The sequence below is a fragment of the Talpa europaea genome (assembly GCF_964194135.1).
Source record: "Talpa europaea genome assembly, chromosome: 4".
NCBI lineage: Eukaryota > Metazoa > Chordata > Mammalia > Eulipotyphla > Talpidae > Talpa > Talpa europaea.
In genome coordinates, this window is record NC_140070.1 from 84554392 (window position 1) to 84578452 (window position 24061).

General features: G+C 34.0%; 1 protein-coding gene across 4 annotated transcripts in view; it reads left to right on the top strand.

Moving 5' to 3' along the window:
* The window catches only part of EPHA6 (EPH receptor A6), a gene marked incomplete at both ends in the record, with an annotated part of 657283 nt that overhangs the window by 513095 nt on the left and 120127 nt on the right, over positions 1–24061 (top strand). For all 4 annotated transcript variants that reach the window (XM_084232801.1, XM_084232803.1, XM_084232802.1 and 1 more), the window contains one exon: positions 7325–7454. In XM_084232801.1, coding sequence (XP_084088927.1) covers positions 7325–7454 — 130 coding nt within the window. The remainder of the gene's footprint in view (positions 1–7324; positions 7455–24061) is intronic.

The following is a 24061-nucleotide window of genomic DNA, read 5'->3' on the forward strand; positions in this document are numbered from 1 at the left end:
ACTTCTTTGAGTCTGTTTCCATTTTCTTCCTTATTATCAAGAATAAGCTTTACCTCAGATCAGACCTGAAAATTCAGGTACTATAGACCTCAGAGACATCAAACTTGAAAAAGGAATAGCCTCAGTATACCTACCTCTTTTCAATCCCATTTCACAGTTACGGTCTTATTCCTTATTTATTGAACAGTTACTATTAGTCACTTATAGATACTTTTCATATGATCCATAGTATCAAGTTGGCTTATATCTGGTTCGTTTTAATCCCATTTCACCATTATGTTCTTATTGTAAAATAGAGCCCAACACACTGTTATTAGTCTGTGTCAAGTCAGAATTTAATTTTCTGGCCCCTATTTAGGAGAGTTAGGTCTGCAGAGGACCAATGAGTGGTGAATCAGTCTCTCACCTCACAGAATTTCATCTCTAACAGTGTCTTACTTTTCTCTGGGGCTTAAAGAATTCAGATTTCTCTGCCACAGGAACATCTCCTTTGTCCCTTAAATATATTAATGAAAGGGCATATATACACAAGTAACATAAATGAAGGAGAGGATATGTGTAGAGGCCTAATGTCCAGATATTTATAAGTCACTTTCTATCTACCTAGGAATGAAAGAACATATGAGCTAGTGAGAATGGCTTTACATGTCATAAAATCTTTATGACTCTAATGATATTTTGACTAACTTTATGAACTAACCGCATGAATTTTGCCCATAGAAGTTGTTATCCAAACCATTAGTAACTTTGTTATGAATAAGGAAGGCACTAAGATATGCTTTACAGTTCCTGTTTTTACAAGTGACCTTCGCTGTTGACCCCTACAACATATTATGCCCACTTCTGTTGGAACTAACGAAATGAAAAACTCTTCAAGGAACATATATCATGATATGTCATAAACTGAAGGAATTATACCACAAGGTAAAATGTAGTGTTATATATGAGAAAGGGAAAAGAACCAAGAAAGGAGGGTAGGGGAACATTACGTGATTGACTTCTGGTCTTCTGGGAATTATTGTAAAGCAAAGTTTTGAAACAAGATCCTTCTGACTCCCACACTTTTGTGCTATTCCCTGTGGAGGCTGTGATGCCTTCTGGGGAAGACCATATGAAGGCAGGATTATCCCAGTAAGGAAAAAATTGAAAGTCTCATAGAATGGGTGATACTTGAATAGGGCATTTAGAATGGCTCAGGACAGAGAGGGCATTCTCACTTTGTGCTGGAAGGAGTGAGCAAATATTCAAGTAACAATAAATAGTCTATCATCTTTGGAATAAAATGTGAAGATTTTGAAACCATTCTTATGTTTTGGGTTTGTACTAAGCAGTAGGGAGATTTTGAAAGTTTTTAACGAAGAATGACATCATTTGAAGTGGATGGACTCAGAGAGATGATTAGACCATGCATGGTTGCAGGTAGGGCATAGACAGAAATCCTCAATGCTTGTCTCAAGCAAAAAGTACCCCTGAAAAAGTGTAAATGTCTTTTGCAACATTACATCATCTACCATCACCATTATGGTACTGTCCCATTCATACATTTATGGTATTAGAATTGATGTCAAGTCATTTGAGTCTCAATTAGTTTTGTTCTCTGTTGGCTGCTCTCAATTATTTTCAGGACTAATTGTGTTCCATGTTTATTTTCAATACCAATCAGATTTTCAAAATGATAATTACCAAACCAAATTGTCCTGCTATCTAATCCATACCATAAAGATGCCAAATGAAAAATGACTACCTTTTTTTTTTTAAAAGATTTATCTATCTATGCATACAAGAGCTGGGGTACAGGCCAGAGATGCAGGGGGTGAGAGGATTCACCAGAGACAGAGTGGGGAACAGAACCGGCAGACTGACTGAAATACTGCTGAGGGGAGCAGCGGGCGAGACAGGAGAGGTCTGCTGTGCCATGTGGGTTGCTCCCCAGTTGGCTGGGAATTAAACCTGTGCTGCAGAGGCTGAGGACTGCCTCACAATGTGGGGCTTAACCCCCTGCACCACCAGGGAGGCCCAAATGACTATCTCAGCCTTAAACGTGAAATTTTTATTATATATTAACACACTTGTCTGCAGATAGCACTGCCAATAACCAGAAGTGAAACTAATTTCAGAATATTCTCTTTCATACTTTATATATGTGAGAGCTTCCATGTGATATACCCAACAACAGGATAAACATTCTCAACCAATGGCCAGTCTCGTCTATAGACAGCCTTAGAAAGTTACAAAGAGGCAGATGCAGCTTGCCTCATGACCTCTTTGTCAAGTGTGCTAAAGGTGCAAACTTCCCCTTAGTTATGTGACAGAAATACCCATAGTTCATAAATGTCAAATTCACTGCACATTTTAGCTATAGAAGCTAAATAGTTCTATCACTTATACACATTGATAAATGGTGCTTAACAGCTCCTAAGTAGACTCCTTGGCAGCCAAGGTATAAAAGCATTTTTAAAACACTATAGTTTCAGAGTCTCACCCAGAAGGAAAAAGGTGGTTAGGAATATGCCAACCCAGGCCCTATGTGTTGGCTAAGTCAAGAGGGCCTGCTTTTCAAGTTCAGTTCGTCCCTTCACCATTTCTTAAATAAAAGAACTCTACAATTTTCAGAATTTTAGTCTGTCTCTTGTTCCTAAACACTAGCTTTTCATTTGTATTTAAAATAGAAAGTCATACATCTCATTGAACTTTAAATTATACAGTTTTGAGAATATATATTAGAATATGGTTTTAAGCACTCTGACATTGAAACAACTCAGTGTGTTTGTCCAGATAAAGTCAAACTACCTTTGAACTATTCACATAGAGTTGATTTTAATTCAACTCAATAAATATTACATTGAGCTCCCACCATGCCCAACATCTGTGACTGGGCAAAGAGAACAACAAGACATGCATGACTCATCCCTGTTTGTAAGGCTCACAGCCTAGTGGGGAAGCAAATATGTAAGCTAAAAGTCAACAGCTGCCAGCCCAGACTGGAGTCGCATAAGGGGTATATTACTTGATTTCTACAGTGTTCTTTAAAACAACTGAATTCATTGCCCTTAGCCAGAACTCTCAACCTTCAGTTCAACTCAAAACCTGTGTCACCAACCTGATAAACTTATTTATTGCATCTGATGGACTCTTAAAAGCATTTAAGTTTGGCATAAAAATTTAAAGCAAATAAGTTTTATATATATATATAAAACTTTATATATATATAGTAGTGTTATACCTCTGTTACAGTGACTACTATATATAGTATATATAGTGTATATATATATAGTATATAGAGGTGTATATATACTATGTATATATATATATATATATATTAGCGTTATACCTCTGTTACAGTGACTAAGATTATACAGAGGCATAGAGGAAGGAATAGGGAGTTCACCCCAGGGTGTCAGACATGTTTTGACAGAGACCGAAAGGTACCAAGAGCTTTCTTCATGGAGAAAATATCATGGAGGAATGGAGACATGAAACAACAGGTCAAAGTTAGAAAATTAAAAAAGAAATATTTATTCCTAATAAGTCACTAATCGGTAGTTTTTATATGATCCAAAATAAATCAATATAAATAATATTCTTACTATTAGCTCCATTTTTCAAATGAAGAAACTAAGTATCAGATAACACAAATAGGTTACCCAAGGACAATCAGCTAGTGAATAGCAGAGTCAGTATTCAAAGGTTTGTCCAGTCTCAACACTTAGGTATCTTCACCATTAAACCTGAGGGATGTATTACCAGAACGCAGATTTATTCAAGATAGTTTTTTGGTAATTAAGATTCCAAATTCTACCAAATATAAACATAGGTAAGGCCACTGCTCATACCCCACATTTGGAGGAAATATAGGTTTAATTCAATGTAACAAATGGAATAAAATGTTATAAACAAATTTAGATCTTAAAAGAAAATTAGGGAAGTTCTTAGTCCAAGTTCATGATTTTACAGTTGAGAATATCAAGGCGTGTAAAATACTTGATTTTTAAAAAGTAAAAAGCCCTTTATTTTAAACATAAATTTAAATGGGGCCTCCCTGGTTGCGCAGGCGGTTGAGTGCAGCGCTGTGAAGCTGTCTGCGGTCTCTGCAATCCTGGTTTGATCCCCGCTGGCCATGGAGATACCCACATGGTGAGCAGACCTCTCCTGTCTCGCCTTCTGCTCCCCTCCACAGTGTATTTCAGTCAGTCTGCCTGTTCTGTTCCCCACTCTGTCTTTGGTGAATCCTCTCAACCTCACGCACATCTGGCCTATTCCCTGGTTCTTGTATAAATAAATAAATCTTTAAAAATAAATAAATAAATTTAAATGTATTTTTTCAATAAATGTATTTAATAAGTTTCAAAATATTTTTATTCCCCTTGTGAATGCTATACATAGGGTCATAAAATAATTTACAGCTACCAAAATTTAATCATGCATGTCCTATAGGTTCTACAGGTTTAAAAATGACTCAAGGGAAGCTGCAAGTTTCTATTTAAAAGCACTGAACAAATAACTCATAAAACTCTAGCCATGAAGCTGCTCTTTTTGCTTCAATACTTTTATTGTGACCTCTATTGAACAGCAACAGGAAGAAAAATCTATAAAATTCATATTGCTGTGACCTGAAGGCTGAAAAATAGTCAAAAACAAACTAGTAATGGTTGCATGATCCTTAATTGTATTTGGTACCGAAGAATCTGCAAGGAGATTAGCTGTGCAGGTAACTGAAGAAGAAATACTAATTTACTTGAGGGCATATTTCCATTTATTAGAATTAAGAAATGAGCAGAATTCTATAATTGCATCCTTGGCTTAACTAAAATCATTTCCTGAAAATAATAGTTTTATATCAAAAATTATTTGATTTCTCATTTTTTGTACTAGAAATGTGTGTCACAGTGTCAGATAAGAAAGGTAAATAATATTTACTGGATAAATTTATATGGATCAATGAATAGATAAAGGGATAAATGAATTTTTCATGATAAGAATAGTTCTCTTTCATATTCTAAGCATAAATGAAAATTACCTCTCCTCTACTTAATAGAAAATTGCTACTGACCTAGGATACCATTGAGCAGGCAAAGTTCTTTAGATTCTAGCAAGATAGTCATTAAAGAGCAACTTTTCAATTTTATCTGATCGTAATTATCCATACATTCAGTTTGCATTTATGGAAACCCTACACCGCATCATCTGATCAAGACAGAAGAGACTATGTTGGAGTCCCAGATGGCCCACTTCATGTATCTCAGGCAGGAATCTCTCCTCCACCAATCAGGACAGAGCAGCTTGCTTAGTTTTTCTAGAATGCATGTGATTATGCAAAGAGACTCAAAATAAAGGTCTTTATGAAGTAAAAGGTGCATTCTTCCAGTGCCTTCTATGAAAATGTTCCTGATCTCAGTGATGATGAATCTGTTCATGAGTCTTCACAGAAAACTAGGAAACATGTGGTCACACATAATGGATTGATGGTTTTTAGTCTTTACATCGCCCAGCTGAGGAGAGAATGAGTAATGTTAAAAACAATTGTAATAGAGAAACTGTTATTCTTTGAAAACTTATTACAAGTTTAATCTAAGTGAGCAGACTCCTCCATTAATCGGTCAAGTCAGGAGTCAGAATTCAGGCAATGTCAATGGCTGTTTTCATATTGTGGTCTCTTTATATGACCTACTGACACGGAGTAATCTTTTTTTTGTTTCTCAGTGAGCATTGCTAGCCTTTGGAGATCTCTCTCCTTTGTGCGGAAGGCATATACAACTTATCGCAATGCTTTCAGCATCCATCTGACCTTCACCCTTTAAGTACCAATAATGTCTTTCCCCACTCATAATTTGTAGCACTCCCTTGGGGCAGTGAGAACCATCAAACTAATGAAAGACTCATAAATCATTGATCCCTGCAGCCAGTGACTTATGTTAATTTACTTTATACCAGTGGTGACTAGTGCCTTTCATCCATCTGCTATCTAAAAGTACTTGAAATTATATTAGAAGAAGATTGCCAGATTCAACAATTAAAAATATAGGACACCCAGTTATCTGGTAACTCTATATTTAAGACAAATATAATATGAATGTCACATCCTAATTTCTCTTTAACCCATCAGCTCAAGGTCACAAAAATCATGGACTAAGTGATACAAATTTTGTGTTGAGGAACAGAGTGATGTCTGACTATAGGACTTATTAAATCTGAACATAGGAAGAGGATCCCAGGTCTCTAATATAAAAACTGCTGGCCTCATAGGGGTTTCAGAGAGATTAAAAGAATGTGTTTCTTACAACCATCAGTGTAACTTTCTTAGGGTGTTATTGTGATTTAAACGTAGATACACCAAATCAACTACCAGTGCTGCAAATGCACTGGTAATTGCAAATATATTAATTTTTTTTTTCTAAATGACTTTAGTGATTTCCAGATCATTGAGACATCAAATTGTAAAGCTACTATTCTAGAGTTTAGGTTTTCTAATTCATGTCCACATGATAGCCATCTCCCAAATAGGAAGTGGCTCGTTATTCATCCTTTATTTTTAATCTTAGTGGAAATATTTTGTCCTGGGAATCTGCCAACTACATAATATCACCTCTTCACTTCTCACCTCAGTTTGCTGGTCTTTAAAGTGAAGATTTTTTTGACTGGATGATCTCTCCAGTCCTCCCAGCTCTAATAATCTTTTATTCTATGATTCATATAATTTTTGGGTAAATTTAAGTAGTTCCTGTTTTGCTTCACAGGAACCTTGTAAAAAAAAAGAAAATGCATGTAGTTCTACCTTTGCAAACTCTCATGTCTTATCCCTAATAGAAAAGTATAACAACTTAAAAACTGTACCTGTTCATTTTCTTAGCAGTATTTCAGAAACATGTGATCACTGCGTAGTCTAAAATGTTTCCTTATTTTAAGCACTAATTCTGATACACCTAGAGGAATGCACTGTTCTTTTTAGAGTGGCATGACCTCAGACCCTTTTGTAATTATTTTCCACATATCTGTAACTCATATGGAGGTAAATTCTGCAAATAGACATCAGTGACTTATGTTTATGTCCACTTTGTGAAATATAGGTTAAGAATTTTTGTCTTAGCAGTTGATACTTCTAATCCCCCTTTGACTACAACTAGTTAAGAGTAACTTTCTTTAAAAGAATAAATAATAGGTAGATTTTTTTAAAATTTATAAATGAGAATGCATTCCGTTTATTTTCATTCCATAGCTTCCTTGTAAGATGATGTCTTTATTGATAATAAGTTTTATTACTGCTAAATGATCAACAAATATTCCAAAAATTAAACTTTGACTGATGTTAATTTTTATCTCTTAAAAGGATCCTTCCCGGCCATTGGGGTGGAGGCATTCTGCCCCAGCTTCCTGAGGGCAGGGTTTTTAAATAGCATCCAGGCCCCGCATCCAGTGCCAGGGGGAGGATCTTTGCCACCCAGGATTCCTGCTGGTAGGTATTTCAGGTGAAGTTTTCTGCACTTTATATAGCACTAGGATTGTGCTCACAGTTGATGAATCCATAACATAAAAATAAATATTTCTAAAACATGTTGGTGCAAAGAAATGAAAGGGGCTTTTCAAAATGAGGTGACAATATGTATGATGCCCACTGTTGTGAAAATAACATAAAGGAAGTAGAAAAAGTATAACCTAAACACCAAATTAATACAAAGCAGACTCTTCTAGGCAAATTTATATAAATCAAAATTCAGGTTTAAGATCCAAAATTTGTAATTCAAGAATAATAGAAGAATGGATATAAACCACATTATCACTTGTAATTAGCTAGAAAAGAGAATTTAAAACTGAGTGTATTTACAGAAAGAGTAATTCTATACCTGGGTGAGTTTATAGAGATTTAATAAAGTTCCATTTCACTAGAGAAAAATGATTTGAAAGAAAGGACAAAATATAACAAATTTGAAAGACATTTTAGAGGAAAAAAATTAATGGCCAATTCTCCCTAAAAATGCCAGTCTGACCAAATCTGTGTTTTATCAGTGAGAGAAAAATGTTTAGGATGTTGAACATTTTAAAATGCAGTTTCAAAGTTTAGTAAATAGTTTGTGGATTATTTCTAATAATAAAATCAAGTATTGTTTTGTCATTTTGTAAGCAACCAGATTTGTCTTCTCCCTCATACCTGAAGGATGCAAGCACACAATATATTGCATATATGTTTTGGAAAAATAGAATTAGGATGCTGAGTTTTGGAGTTCTTTGCCATATTTCTTATGTTTTGTTATTCATGATTACTAATTAAGCTACAAATTGTGGTACCAATGTATGTATGATACCACTGTATTCTGTAGGACTGGCCTAGCCAGCAGTATAATGAGAACATTTGAAAGACCTGGGCAATCCAATAATGACAGAATCCTAAAGTGTGCGTGCATTTCTTACTTTTCTTTTTTTTTTTTAAGCATATTTTTTTTTTTAAAGATTTATCTTTATTTATTTATTTTATTTATTTATACAAGCACTGGGTACAGTCAGAAGCGCGGGAGGGGAGAGAATTCACCAGAGCCAGAGCGGGGAGCAGAGCAGGCAGAAGGACCGAAGTACACTGCTGAGGGGAGCAGTGGGCAGCAGGAGAGGTCTGCGCGCCATGCGGGACCCTCCTCCAGTGGCCGGGAAGCAGCCGGGGATCAAACCGGCGCTGCAGAGGCTGCAGGCAGCTTCGCAACCCAGCGCTCAACCGCTGTGCCACCGGGGAGGCCCTTTCTTACTTTTCTTAGCAAAATTATACCACCAAGCATAAGATCATTACGCTGACATTTTTATTTTGGCTTTCAGTTTTCTTTTGGCTTTTCAGTTTTGACCCTTACTTTCGTAATTAAACATACAAAATAACCATAAATATATTTCAAAGTGATTTAGTTTTTATCATTAGATACTTACCAATATAGTTGGAGTCTTTTTGGGCCAACAATGTTACTGATAAAGAGCGAAAATTAAGTAAATTAAAAATAGCGATTTTAATTCTAATGAGTTTTGCTACCTCTCCTTCCACCCCTCCCCAAATAAAAATGGTATCAATTACACAGGAATGTCATTGTTGTTGGAAAAAAATCTATATAGGCTAAGCTCTCCGAGTTAGCTGCAAATATAAAATGTAGCTTTCATATATTGACTAATATATCTCAGTGGTTGGAAATGGGGATGATATATAGTTTAAAGGTTTAACCCTTAACTTTTAATGACAAATCTTGGTGAATATAGGTACATTTGGCAGAAATGATGTTACAAAATCCAGTAGTGACCTGAATTATTCAACAATACTGTTTTAAAAAAATAACTCTTGTCATTGAACCACTGAAAATGATAGGAGGAAGATGATATTTCTATAACACATACACAGAAACAACTTTCCACAGATAGATCTAAAAGAACACTCTAGCACTCTGTTAGTCTAGGCTTTATGCCAGATTTCCCTCCAGCTTTCATAGAAGAGAAAACTCAGTTCAGTTTTCATGACTTAAATACAAATCAGGTATAACAAAATTGCTTCATAAAAAATGTATGGATCTAAACTTGTTCCTGTTCTCTCAAACTGAAATTAACTCACTTTTCCTGGCTTACATCAGGAAGTGATAAGTGATTACTGTACACTTTCTTTCTCTGTTATTTTTCAGTAAAGACTACTATGATTTCTAAAGTAAATTTTATCTGCCATTCCACTGTCACTTATTTCCTTAGAATTTCCTTATACTTTCATGTAAAGAGGAATGAGACTGTAATTATGAGTTTTCATTGTTTCATGTTTATTATGTATATATAAATTATTTCTTTGCCATTTAATAGTTGAACCAGTGACCTTTCATATAGGACATTAACTTGAGGGCAGGAAGCAGTACCCCCTTGCTCAGTCAGTGGCACTTTTAAACATTGGCTTACGGGTGATATCCACTAGACAGCAATTAATTTTCTTTCTACTAATTCATTTTGTCACAATACTTTGAGGATCTCATAAGATATTTATGTATCATTCAAGGAAAAACAAAACCTGTTTATTCCCAGTTACCTGCCTTATACAAATTTAAATGAGATATGTGGCCATGTCTTGTAGAAAATGGTTGCTTTGCATTCCTATCATAATGTACAATCAAGGAGGAATATTTTTATCCTTATTTTTTCATTAAGTATAATAATAAATCATTGAGTCATGTGACCCACAAAGCAAACTAGCTTGAAATCAATATTTATATAACAGATATAATTTATTTATATGACCTTTTTCCTTTCTAGAAAGATCATAGTAAAAGGTTAATATTCTTAACTTCAAATAGATTAAAAACACCAGGAAATAATTGGTGAAAGTTGAATAGCAAGAATATCCATATATTTAAAACAATGTTTTTCTTATAGTAGTTACCTAGTGATGTAGGAAAATTACAGTAGAGCAAAAAAGAAAGGAGTGGGGCAGGAAGAGAAGGGACAGGAGCTAAGAGAAAAGGATGGAAAAATAAAGGAGGAATTAGAATGACATAACTCAACTACATTGTTCAAAGTCTTACCCCTGCATGCCTCCTACTAATATCAAATTGAACCTCGTTGAAAAGAATTAATATCCCTCTTCAAACATGTTAGCAAGCACATACTCTAAAATGATAAGCTTGCTCTCTTTGCACCATCTTCTTTTAATTTGTGCCATCTGATTTAATTCTGTAGTCAATGCTGTTTGAAAGTGGGACAACGCATTTTTATATACCACAGAGTATTAATTCTCCTTAGGGCCTTAGATGCTTATGATGACTTTGTTCCTACCCTTTGTTCCTACTTACCATATATAGATAAAATCAGAGTAATAAAAAGCCACTGAAAAATAAATAGTGCAAAGATAATGATGAAGCAGTGTATTGAAGTTTCAGTGATTCAGTCTTGTCTGTCACTTCATAGTAATTACCATCTGCCATCATGTGGTATCTTAAATTTACAAAAGATGCAAACATTACAATGCAAGTTAAAAACTAGGCTTATTTATAAAATATAAAGACATTCATTATTTCATAATTACTCATAAAATAACTTACGTTAGTTATACTTAGATCAAAAACAAAAAATCTAGTTTACAATTTTTTGGTCCAATTCCTGTTATTGATTATAAGAGAACTGATGTTTTTCACTAAAAAATAACTCATTTATAGAAATTGGATTGTAGACCAAACTCAAATGTATGTCTTACACTCACAAGCTTTTCAATAATAAACAGTCTATAAAAGAGAAAAGATAGGAAACAGACAGCATATGGGATTTAGAAAGAGACAAATTCTGAAAAAAGTCAATATTAAAGATCTTCCTAATACTTCCTTTATGGTTAATCTAGGAAGCTCTTTAGTTGTTGGAGAACTATTCTCCTGAAACAACATCTTAGCTGTCTACCTGTGCTTTAGTGCAGTTTATCTCTATAAAACATCTCTTGACATTTTAAATTGAACTTCTCTTCATTGCACATTACATGTCATATCCAAAGAAAATGGCAAAGATGGGGTCAAGAACTCACTGTCTTTACCTTCTTGCTAAGTCAATTCCATGAGACTCCTTCTTTGTTTACTCTGAATCAAATAACAAGAGAAATATGAACACATGGGAACTCAAAAAGCAGATTTGCAAATACAAAATATATAATTAATAATAATATTATTCCTTACCCTTTGGAAAGAGATTTGAAATGAGACTTACACTCAATCCGCAATGGTGGGAAATGAATTCATTATCCAGTTTGCGATAAACTAATAATAGATCTAACTAAGCCATTTTTCTAGCAAAGGACAAAGTGCTGAGTCAGTATGAAAATGTCTTCAAAGTCCATTGACAGTGATTATCAATATTTTTGGTTCTAAATTTCATGTGAAACCCTACCTGATATGGAGCTGGGGCAAATATTGTATGCAGTATTATTCAGTCAAAAAATTTTATTCAGAAGGCATGTAGTTTCGATGTTAGAAATAAGCCAGTAGTGATAAATATGATTGGAACTGCAGAGAATATAGGGTCTAGTGAATATAATATTATCAGGTTTTGATGCATATGGAGGAATGCAGAAAAGCAGTAACACTGATGTAACTAGGAGGCAGACTTTGAAGGAATATTCAATAAGTTAAGGGAAATTGGCATGAACACAATATACCAAAGGAAATCAATAGTGAAAAAATATATACATTTTAAGTATAAACTTCAATTCAGAAAAAGCTAAGTGAAACATTAGATTTCTTTCTATGTTCAGGCTTTCTAGCATCTCAGTTTGTCTACCTGACATTTAACATTGAGTTCAATGTTAAAATTCTAAACAACTTTCTAAAGTTGCTTTCTTTTGTATCCACAATTTGATGTTTCGAAATTAATCACTTAATGGAAAAACAATTTCCTCTGGCTTTACTCCTTCTAAAAATACGATGATTCTTTTCATTTTTTCTCTATATAAGGCAATTTCCTTGCTCATCTTTTAAAGAAGTGTTGTAATGAATATAACAGATAAGAGACAATGATTTGCTTTCTCAATTAGAGGTCATGATGAGGAGGAGTTGTCCTTTAAATTGAAGGGTGTCTATTTTATACATTTATGTAGTTGAAAATATTGCCATTAAACTGGATGAGTTGTATATGAGTAGGTGTTTGTGTCCACCTACTTAAACCAAAAGCTAATTATAAAAGGAATAGGAAGGAGTAGGTGAAATATTCAAAGTAAAATCCTGAATAAAAAATTCAAAATGTAAACCGTGATAAATAGAAAAAGCTTCATCTGAACTCCCAACTTCTGGTGTTTTTATTCCTTGCCATTTGTGTGAATTTAAGCCCCAGTAGGCCCTACTTTATATCCATCTGCACAGTTCTCCCTAAAGAACTCTCCTCTAAAATTTGTGCAATTGCAGAGGTCAGAAGGAAATTCTACAGAATGGAAATTATTAAAAAACTACAATAGGAGATCAAGATTATTTTGTTTCAGGACTTAGCATAGACTTAAAAAAGAGAGGGTCACTTATAAAATGACAAAAATAAATATCTGCAGCACTCTTAGTGCAAAGGGTTATTTAAGAACACCTTTTGGATATGAAATCCTCCCATTTGTAACAACATGGAGGGGCCTAGAAGGTATCATGCTTAGTGAAATAAATCAGAGAAAGGCAAATATCATATGATTTTCACTCACATGTGGTATAAAGAGAAAACAAACAGATGAATTTACTAACAAAAATAAACTGTTACACTTTATGACCAATCAGTAGTTACCAGATGGGAAAAGGGAGGTAAGGTGGGTAAATTGGGTGAACAGTGTGATTTAAATGGCGAAAGATAGAAATGGAATTTTAGTGGTGAGCTTATGGTAGCGTATGCAAATGTTGATTTTTAATGATGAACATGTTAAAATTCAGCACTACTTCAATGGAAAAAAAAAAAACACCTTTTGGGATATATTAATGGTTTCCAAAGCCAGCATAAGAGGCATTAGCTCTTATGTTAACATTAATGTTGAGTTCAAACTGCTTCCTCTAATGCTTAAAATTAGTGGGTTCCATGAGCATGTACATCATCCTTTTATTCTTTGACTTACTTGAGGAGAAATACACAAAAGGTTAGAAAATGATTTGAAACTTAAGAAAGATGTCTTGAAGGTACCACTTAGAATGAGAAAAGCCAGTATGGAAAGGTATTCAAATTGAAGCTATAATTTGAACCTTCAAATAAGATTCAGTTTATAAAATCTTTAATACTCCACAGTTTATGACTTTCAGACCTCCTTGGACAGTTGCTTCTGATTTTGGGGTATAGGTCATGGACTCAAATTTTTTATGGATTATACTTTATTTCATGTCCAAAAATAATGTAAACTCTATACCCAAGAAATGGACATATCATCAAACATGATGCATACAAACACACACACACACACACACACCCCTATAATTTCATGTAACTCTGAAGCCCATAAGTAAGAACCCCAAGTTCTTAAGTACCAGTTTTCTATATATAAATTTATACTTAACAGACATTAGTGAGCATTATCATCTTTATGTAAGACTGACGGTATATTTAAAAAAAAAATCAGAGCTGCAGGATGCATTTGATATCAGGCTCTTGAACACTTACAAAGAGAATTTCTATTTTCTTCCTGTCAAAAAGACATGAAAAATCTTAAAAGGCCTTTAAGTAATTTTCAGATTTCTTTTACTAATTCTTTGTACTTCTCTATATTCAGATTCTTTAAATAGTTTTAGCCTTTGACCTTAGCTAAATCTTTTTATTGGCATAAACTCTTCTTTTATCTTGATAACACTTGATGAGTCTGAATCTTAAAAATCTGGTTCACATATATATCACTGTTTAAATTCTCAGTTGAGTAGTTCTTGTCCTAAGACCATCCGCCTAGATGTGTGCAGGTGTACAAACCTTTTAATAAACCTTTCCCTTTGAAAAGCAGCAGCAGAGCTCTCTGCCCACTTTGCCTATGCAGGTGCTTTCTTTTTTTTTCCTTTCTCCTTTTCCTAATAAACCTGTCATTTTAAAATACAAAAAGAAAGAAGAATAAAATAAATTCTCAATTGAGAACATATTTAGCCCTGGAGGTCATCAAGTTTTACAAATTGTACCATCTATCAATATTTGGGCCTATTCAAAGAAAATGTCAACAATTTCCAATGACTTATTCAAGAATCATGTTTTCTCACAAAGAAAGATTCTGAAAACCTTTATACAGCTTGATAAATTTGCTGAGTCTCTATATGAATCATTGTTTAATCCTTGTATTGGTTGCTATTGTTTTGTCAGTGTTTTCACCATGATTGAAAATTTCAGAAACTAAGCTCCTCAAATGCTTCTTTCTCTCCAGCAAACGATGCTGATTCCCATACATGCCTTCATGGGCTTCAGAACCACTTAAGAACATAAATAAGGTGGGGATAGACCTACCCTGTTATAAAGCATGTGTCATCTCAACATTTAGTCTTTTGCTCTGTAGAATAAAGCACAGTGGAAGTTGACCTGTGACATACTGCTGGCTTTTCTTAGTTCTATTCACAGACATATTACAGAGGGTGTATTTAGCAAAGTTTTTTTAATTTAACTTCTTGTACGAGTTGCAGAAAAGATTCAAAAATAGGTGGTAACTTTCTTGGGAGGATAAAAAAAGGAAAGAAGTCTCAAGTTTGTATCATATATTATCCATTTAACAAATGTTTTCTCCATTATAATTAATATTTCACGATAAATAACATGTTGTTAGCATACATTAAATATATCCTCTCTAAAGGTTGAGTTTTGAATTTTCTTTTAATTAGTGAAGGATATAAAAGACCGAAGAACTGTTATTTGATCACTTATGTAACCATAAGATACTTTTGAAGCCAAAAATAGGGCATAGCTTTTGGAAAATGAAATACTTTCTCCCAAAAGCTTCAATGTTCTTTTTAACACACTCAGGATGTGTTAATAATTACCCCATGTCTTCTCCAGAGGCATTGCAAAAACATATCTCCTTGCTTTTCTTAAGTATTCTCATGTATGCCTTTTATAATTCAAATTTCAACTGCTAAAGTTTCATCCCTTTATCCTTAGATGAAAATATTAGGATAATTTAAAATCAATTATTTGTAAAGAAACCATAAAATCGTTATTATAAACTGATATTTGGGATGTGGGGAAAGCAAAATTCAGAGGCTTTTTTCAACAAATTTTCCTAACACATACTTCCTTTTTATATAGAACATTATAGAATTTTATGGGACATTAAAATCCTAAAGCTTGTCAAAAACAAAACATCTTTAAGATAAACGCAGTCCATAATGCATTTCCAGGATATATTTCTAAGCTATTCTCCAAAGTTACTAGAGAAGACCCATGTATTATTATTTTCTGTTACCCAAAATGGTCAAGGAATCTGAAGCCAAATCACCTTGCTTCAAACCCTGCCTCAGCCACCTGCTCACTGTGTATCCTTGAACAAATGTTATAGTGAACTAGTAATTACATTAACTATAAGGGTGGTATAAAGATTAATAAGTTTACAGAATGGTGCCTGGCAAATTGAATAACTTATTTTTAGCTTAGTTGTTATTACATGTGTATTCACAGAAAGAAACCAGGAAAAGGGTGACATAAAATTATGTGAAATACAGTTTAACTGGACTTTGAACTTAAATATTATGTGGTATTTCAAGTCATGAGAATTCACTCATGTGTTTAATGATAATTTAAATTATTGGTTATTGCACAATTATTTATTTTGAAATAGAAAGTAAAAAGCCATAAATAAAATAATTTCAAGACATGTATTTTTAATTTGATCATTATTATATTCCCTTTATAAATATGGAAATAGTACAAAAATCAAGAAAGTCAGCCTTAAGTCATATTATTAAAATTTTGCAATATGGTTAATATCTTCTAGTAAAAATGCAGTCTCGTTTGGCAGTAACTTTCATTGTTAACAAGGCACTTCTAGGTAAGAAGAAATCTTTTTGTCCATATGGTAATCTTCAGTAGGAAGAAGTACATTAATGAATATTACTGAAGTTAATTGATGCAGATGTTCTACTGCTCTATCTGGAACTGGCAGGAAATAATATTTCCTCTCTTTAGCCTCACACCTTTCATTTACTAAGAAACAAATCTAGATTTGCTACTCTTTTCATAAATGCAGATCACTCCTCCTAATTTATGCTTAGCTATTTTTTCACAGGATAAAATAATTTATTCTTCAGTAGTTCTCTAAGAGCGTTTGGATCATTTCTAAATTAAATAAAAGGAAAAGGAAAAATTCAGAGAAGAGAATCAAATTATAGTTTGTTAGAGAAGAATAAGAATCTACTCCTACAGAAGTTCCTCCTTAGAAACTATGTATCATAGCACATTATTTAAAGTAAGAAAATGCTCAATTTGATTATTTTATTCTTAGGTGAAATCCCTTTGTTCAGTAAAGCAACTTCCAACCTGCTAATTTAGAGTAAATAGGAATTAAGAGGACATTTGAGACCATCAAGAATGCTCCTAAATATATTGGCCATAGTCATTTTTGGTAATGAACCTTAATTCTGAAAATGGTATCATAGCTCATGCTTCAGTAGCCCATAATAAAAAAAATAACACATTTATCCATTCATTCTCTTTGTTTTCAACATTTTCTCATTTAATTTCATAACAATGCATTAGAGATAATGGTATTACATAATATTATAAAATATGCAAACACAAATGAAGAAACTGAGTCAGTGGGATAAGTGAGTTATATTGCCCAAAATGGAAAATATCTTTTTTTTTTTTTATAAATTTTATTGTTATATTCCCCATACAATTGCAGCCCCCCATTCTGACCCCAATCCCTCCCCTCCTGCCCCCGCCCCCCTAAAAGTGTCTCTGGTTCATAGTTTTTTGTTGATTTTGATTTTCACTTTCTTATAGTTATTCATTTCAAAATGGAAAATATCTTTAATATCACACTATCTGATTCCAATCCAACAACTCTAACTGCACTGTGCTGAACTCACAGAACCAAACACCCAATATACCTGACACACAAAGATTTCATTGCTAAAACTGGAAACTTAGTGTATCATGTAAAACATGTAGCCAGCACTCATTTTTCCTTTGCCTTAGGATATGAAAATTTTTGTAGTAAGATAAAGCTACAATAAAACACAGAAAAGATCTTTTTTTTTTCTATATGGAATACAAACATAATGAGAAGGGGGAAACAGTTACAAGACAAGTTCATGCATACAAGAACCTGGGTATGGGCCAGATGCACAGGAGGGTGAGAGGATTCATCAGAGACAGAGCAGAGAACAGAACAGACTGACAAAATGCATTGCTGAGGGGAGCAGCAGGTGAGACAGGAGAGGTCTGCTGTGCCATTTGGGATTCTTGCTGGCTGGTCGGGATCAAACCCACACTGCAGAGGCTGTGGACAGCTTCACAGCGCTGCGCTCAACCGCCTGCGCCACCAGGGGAGGCCCTATATCAGTATTTTTGAGTGACAGGTTGTGAGACATTGCGCTTATTGTGTCTTCTCATCTAACCCTTTCACAAATAATGTAGTATATAATATTACCCTACTTTTAGGGTAATATTAGAGAGCTAAAATAGCTAAATAATATTTAGAGAGCTAAAATAGCTTACCCAATATCATGGAACTAATAGGTAATGTAGCTAAGTATTGAATTCTGCTTTTTTCCCACAAAACCATATAATTTAATACAAATAATTTAGGATGAAATGCTCTTTATTTTCCATTCTGTTATTTCAGTAGCTTCCTGGTCTAGATCATTCTTAGAGAACATCTTTATGTGCTTTCTAGCATTCCATTCAAAAAAATAAAATAAAATTGAGTGCCTTTTTGGTACCTACCTTTGGGCTAGGTAATGAACTTACAGAACAGAATTAACTCAAGTCCTGACCTCAAGGGCATTTTAGAGTGGGAGGCAGACACCTCTTTGTTATCGTCAGTACCATACATACCATAAGTGTAATAAAATCATTTGATTTAGATGTACAGAAGAGCAAAAGTACAGGCAAGTCTCCCTAAAAGGGAAAATATTTTATGGGATAATTTACAGGGAAAAGGTATTTAAAATACATAATTTCTCCATGTGGAGATAATGAGAAAGTAGCCTTTCAAGATGAGAGGAAAATTCAAGAAAGCCATACTTAGGGAAGTATAAATTACCTGAAGAATTTGAAAAAACAGAAGATAGAGGAATAAGGGGATATAAAAGATGATACTAGAAATAATGGTGAAAGAGTGTGAAAGAACTAAATTGACAAACAGTTTAGACTTTGACCCTGCAGCAAACAATACAATAATTAAAATAGTCTTCAATCAAGGAGATGAGGCATTAGGTCTCATAGCAATTAGCTATTTACTTCTATTCCCCTTTCCATGGTACACCTCTGGAGAGCAGGGATTATGTGTTGACTGAGGACAGTTCTTCAGAACAGAAGAGCACTTGATACATAGCAGGCATTTTTTATATTTTTTGATGTACCCCTGAATGTTGAAAATAATGGTTGTACAAGCTTTAGCCTGTAATGGGGAGGATAACAGGAGCAAGAAAAAACAGTAAAGATTATTGTAGTAAGTCAAGCAAGAGAAAGCAAAGGGCAGAATGTGGGCAGAGATAATAGACTTTGTATCAATCAGCATAAATTAATCATTTATGAACTAACAGGGGTTTAATACAGTGACATGTCTACTGTTTCAGTGGGGTTTCAGTATGGGTAATTGGATGGTGATGTTTTTAACAAAGAAGGGAATACAGAAGGAAAAGAAAGTTCAAGAAGCATGGTAAAAGTTTGAACTCAAACTCAGGATAAGCTTCATTTGGTATATGATCTGTTAATCACCAGGCAACACTAAAAGAAAGTCATTCTTGAATTTCAGTATTTGTGAATAAAAATAATTTAATATATTATAACTTTGTTTAAATTTATGTCAACCATATCTTTAAACTCCTTAGAGGAATAAGAAAATTATTCCACATATTATCAAATCCATTTGAGATTATAATTACAATTCACTATCTCTGTAACAGAAATAGGGGAGAGAGAAATAGATTAAATAACTGTCTCTATAAGTCCTGAATTGCAACTAGGAGAAAATAACACAGGCATCCTAACTGTCAATCCAAATTATCATCACAGTTTTTATTACCTGTTAGACAAAATACAAATGTGATATAATGTTAAATAAACTAGAACTGATTTAAATCTGTAATAGAGTTTGGGGGTTATTGAGATTTGTTTAGATTCTTGATATTACTGACTGCACATTAGAAATTGCTAAACTGATATAAAATGCTACATGTAGCATAAATTCATTACTTACATGAAAATGGTAAATCTCTGAAATCCCCTTCTTTCACAAATCTTCCCTGAGACCAAAGGAAATACAAGCCCAATATTTCACTAGCAAAGTGTTTTCACACCCAAGATTTCCCTGGAACATTTAAATAATGCCTTTTGTTTTCTTTGACAATAGCACAAGAAAAGTATAGTCTTATGATCATTTGATTTCTCAGTACACTTATATCAAAATCATCATAAGTATTAAGAAGCTGCAAATTTGAGATTCATTAGTCCATAAAAGTACAGAAAATGATGGTATAGAATTTTATGATTCGATTTATTCAGAATGTATATATGTGATATCTCCTAGAACTCTGATTCCTACATAGTTTGAATCATCACTAACCATTTCTCTACTACTTATGAAGGAAAACCAAAGAAATTAACTTGGTGTGACCTGTAGATCTTTTAAATTCTAATGATGAGGCGTCTAAAGATATGTAGTGGGAATAAATGGAGTAGGGATCCCAATAATCTAGAGGAGAAGAATATTGGTGCTTTGATGGTGGGTGTAGTGTTATTACACATCTGAGGAGGTATGAATTTACTTCCCTATTCCTAAATCAGGTACAGTGTTTATTTTTTTTTATAAATTTTATTTTTATATTCCCCCATACAACTGCACATGCCCCATTCTGACCCCAATCCCTCCCCTCCCGTCCCCCACCCCCCAAAAAGTGTCTCTGGTTCATAGTTTTTTGTTGATTTTGATTTTCACTTTCTTATAGTTATTCATTTTCCTGATCCCTTATTTAAGTTTTCTAGATTCCTGCTATGAGTGAGACCATCCGGTATTTTTCTTTTTCTTTTTGGCTTATTTCGCTGAGCATGATCCCTTCCAGCGCCATCCATGTTGCTGCAAATTGCATGTGTTTATCTTTTTTGAATGCTTAAAACAATGTCAACTGAATAAGAAAAAAGAAAAGACCTGGGGATGTTGAGGCTTGAATAATATTCAAGAATCTGGAGTTTGTCTTTTGACTTCAGTACAATGTCAACGTTAAATTAATCGTGTGACATGAGGCACTTGGAGTAACTGGCTAAAATTGTGAAAAAAGGGAAAATAACTGTAATATTTTGAAAATACAAAAAGAGAAAATCATCTCCAAATATATTTCCCAAGGCAATAATGTAATATATCTTATATATATATATATATATATATATATATATATAAAAGACAAATAGCACCATCCCCAATAGACTTCTCTCACCTCACCACATATATGAAAAATACCATCCTAGCTTTTATAATTTCCCTTGTACTTATCTCTTTTCTTGTTTATAAAATGTAATCATAGGCTGAACAGTTGCTTGTAATCTTCACAGAGTAACTTCCCTACAGAAAAACACTAGGAACAAATTACAGGTTAGATGCCAGCAGTATTTTAAAAAAAACAAACAAAAAACATGTTTAATAACAGCTGCTCGAGACTGGCATTACTGCATGACATACAAAGATGCAGAGCTCAGGTGTGAAACTGCTAATTCACAAGAATCCAGGGGAGTCTTCATTTGACTCTTTATTATCTTTAATGAGAAGATGAAACTTGTCACTGATGAATTTTAAGATTGAATAAAGTATATCCCAAAGAGTTATAGATGAGCTAATTTCAAGTACTTTCTTTGTATTCGCATAGATCAGAGTCTGCTGAAATACTTGAGTGTTACTCTCTTAGGAATTGTGAATTCAATGAGAAAAATCTACTTGTTTCTATGAAGCACCTACTCCGCTCAGCTCTGATAGGTAACTTTAAGAAACCCAACAAATGGGGATAGGAGGCATCTATGGGAACAAAGGAAAAGCAAACTAATAAAACCCTGGTACAGTACGTAGTGCAGACAAGAGATGTGAGGGGAATACAACAACAGGAAATGCCACTGTGGGAGACTTCCAAAGAAGAGGTACAATGTATCAGTTCTGGGGAGGTATGTGGTGAGATTAGGGAGAGAAGAAAATTGGGAGATAATCTTCTCAAGAGAATGCCAGAAGGAAAGACAAACAGGGTCAACACTGAATGAATGTAGGCAAAAATGAGAACTGATGGAGCAGATGACAAGACGGGTTAGGAGAGATGAGGTTCTTCACTGGAGAAGACCAGGGGATGAGTCTTATGGTTTTGATCTATAAATCTTGTCTAAAGGCACCTATTATAAAAATTAAGAAGTTCAGCTCTGTGACTCTGCCTCACACTGCTGCTTACTAGCTGTTTGACTTCGGCCATGTAGTTTGATGTCCTATCCTGCAATTTCCTTATTTATGTAATAGGAATAATAATTGTATGTCTCAAAACTAGATAAGTGCTTACATGCTCTTTTTATTCTAATAAGATGGATATTCTTAAAAGGAAGTTAAATAGAGAAATATCTTTTTCATTTTAAATGTACCTTTCTAAAATCTAAACATCCTCTGGTAGCAATGATCTAGATTGAAAATATGGGCAGAAGAACTCAGGCAGTCATTATAGTAACCAAGCATTGTCCCTTAGCAGCCATAATCCATTATCATTCAAACTGGAATATGGGTCTCAATATAATTATGTTCAAGTATTAAAATGATCGTTTCTCTTTCCCCACCCTGCTAACCAAGTGTTTGCATCAGACTTCTATCTCTAAGCTCTCTGAAACCAATGACAAAATAAAGATTTCATGACAACTTTCAGATTTAAAACCTAACTCTTCTAGTTTCCTGACTACATTAGTAGAATTCACATCACCTCATTTTTTTCTGATAAAGTTCTTTATATTTGGGTGAAATTAGGGACTTTGAGGAACATTATAGAAATCTGCCAAGGTGGAAACTTTTTTGGGTTCTAATTGTGTGCATGATAAATTAGGAGCATTATTAATACATTTAACCTTTAGCACATCTTTCTTTAAAATATAGGTTCAAATGTAAAATCTAGCATTTGCAGATATTTCCCTAATTTGTTACGCTCACCCTTTCTAACCCACGAAGTTCAGAGTTCATCAAAGAGACATGAATTACAGTACAAGATCTGCTATTTCCATCATAATTTCTTTCCAAATTTTCTTTATACTCACAAAGAAAAATTCTATGCATATTACAAATTGAATTGCTAAAAATTCCAGTGAAAATCAAGAAATATAGAAGTAAAAAGTAAATATTTCATACATTTTTATTTCAGGTAAATATCATTTTCCTTCATCTGAGTGAGTTTATCTTTTAAACCTGGGCAATTGGGCAGAACAAATAGATTCCATTCTTTGAAACAAATCAAAGTTATTTATGTTGAATATTCTACCTAATAGAGGTATACTGGGGACTGTAATGACTGCAAATGGATATGATAAAAAAGAAATAAATGTTCAGTTTCTGATTTTAGCTTCTGCACTAGACTACAAAATCAGTTACTTATTTTTCATGTACTGCCATCATTGTCTGTTTATCTAATCTATGTCCAATAAAGAGATGATCAAGAACTGTGACAAATCCCACCAACTTTGTAGCGTTCATCAATCTACTGGAATTTTTTTACTTAAATTCCTTAAAAGCAGACTATGACTGATGGTTCATAATTTCTTAAAGAATTTCTTGGGGCCCCCCTGGTGGCGTAGGCGGTTGAGCGCAGTGCTGTGAAGCTGTCTGCAGCCTCTGCAGCGCCGGTTCGATCCCAGCCAGACGGCAAGGGTCCCACATGGTGTGGCAGACCTCTCCTGTCGTGCCCACTGCTCCCCTCAGCAGGGTATTTCATCAGTCTGCCTGTTCTGTTCCCCACTCTGTCTCTGGTGAATCCTCTCAACCTCCCATGTATCTGGTCTACACCCCGGTTCTTGTATAAATAAATAAATAAATAAATAAATAAATAAATATTTTTTTTAAAAAAAGAATTTCTCCTTTTTCTTTGCCTTAGGAATATTTCAGAAATCCCAATCTAATGTAATTCAGCCATAATTACTCTACCACTGTCAGTTACATTGTATCAAACTGCCAATACAGCTACAGTAACTGCTTAAACCCTGATTGTAGCTTGATTATATATATATATATATTTTACATCATTTTTCATATTTGCACAATGTATGCATTTTCATCTTGGTTATAGTCCCATATAATCCTCACCACCCTTGTTTTGATCCTGCTCCCTTCTCCCAACCCCACCAACCGCCCGTGTGTCTCTGGTTTATAGTTGCTTGTTGATTTTGATTTTTACTTTATTATAATTAGTCTTTTTCCTGGTCCCTTATTTAGGTTTTCTAAATT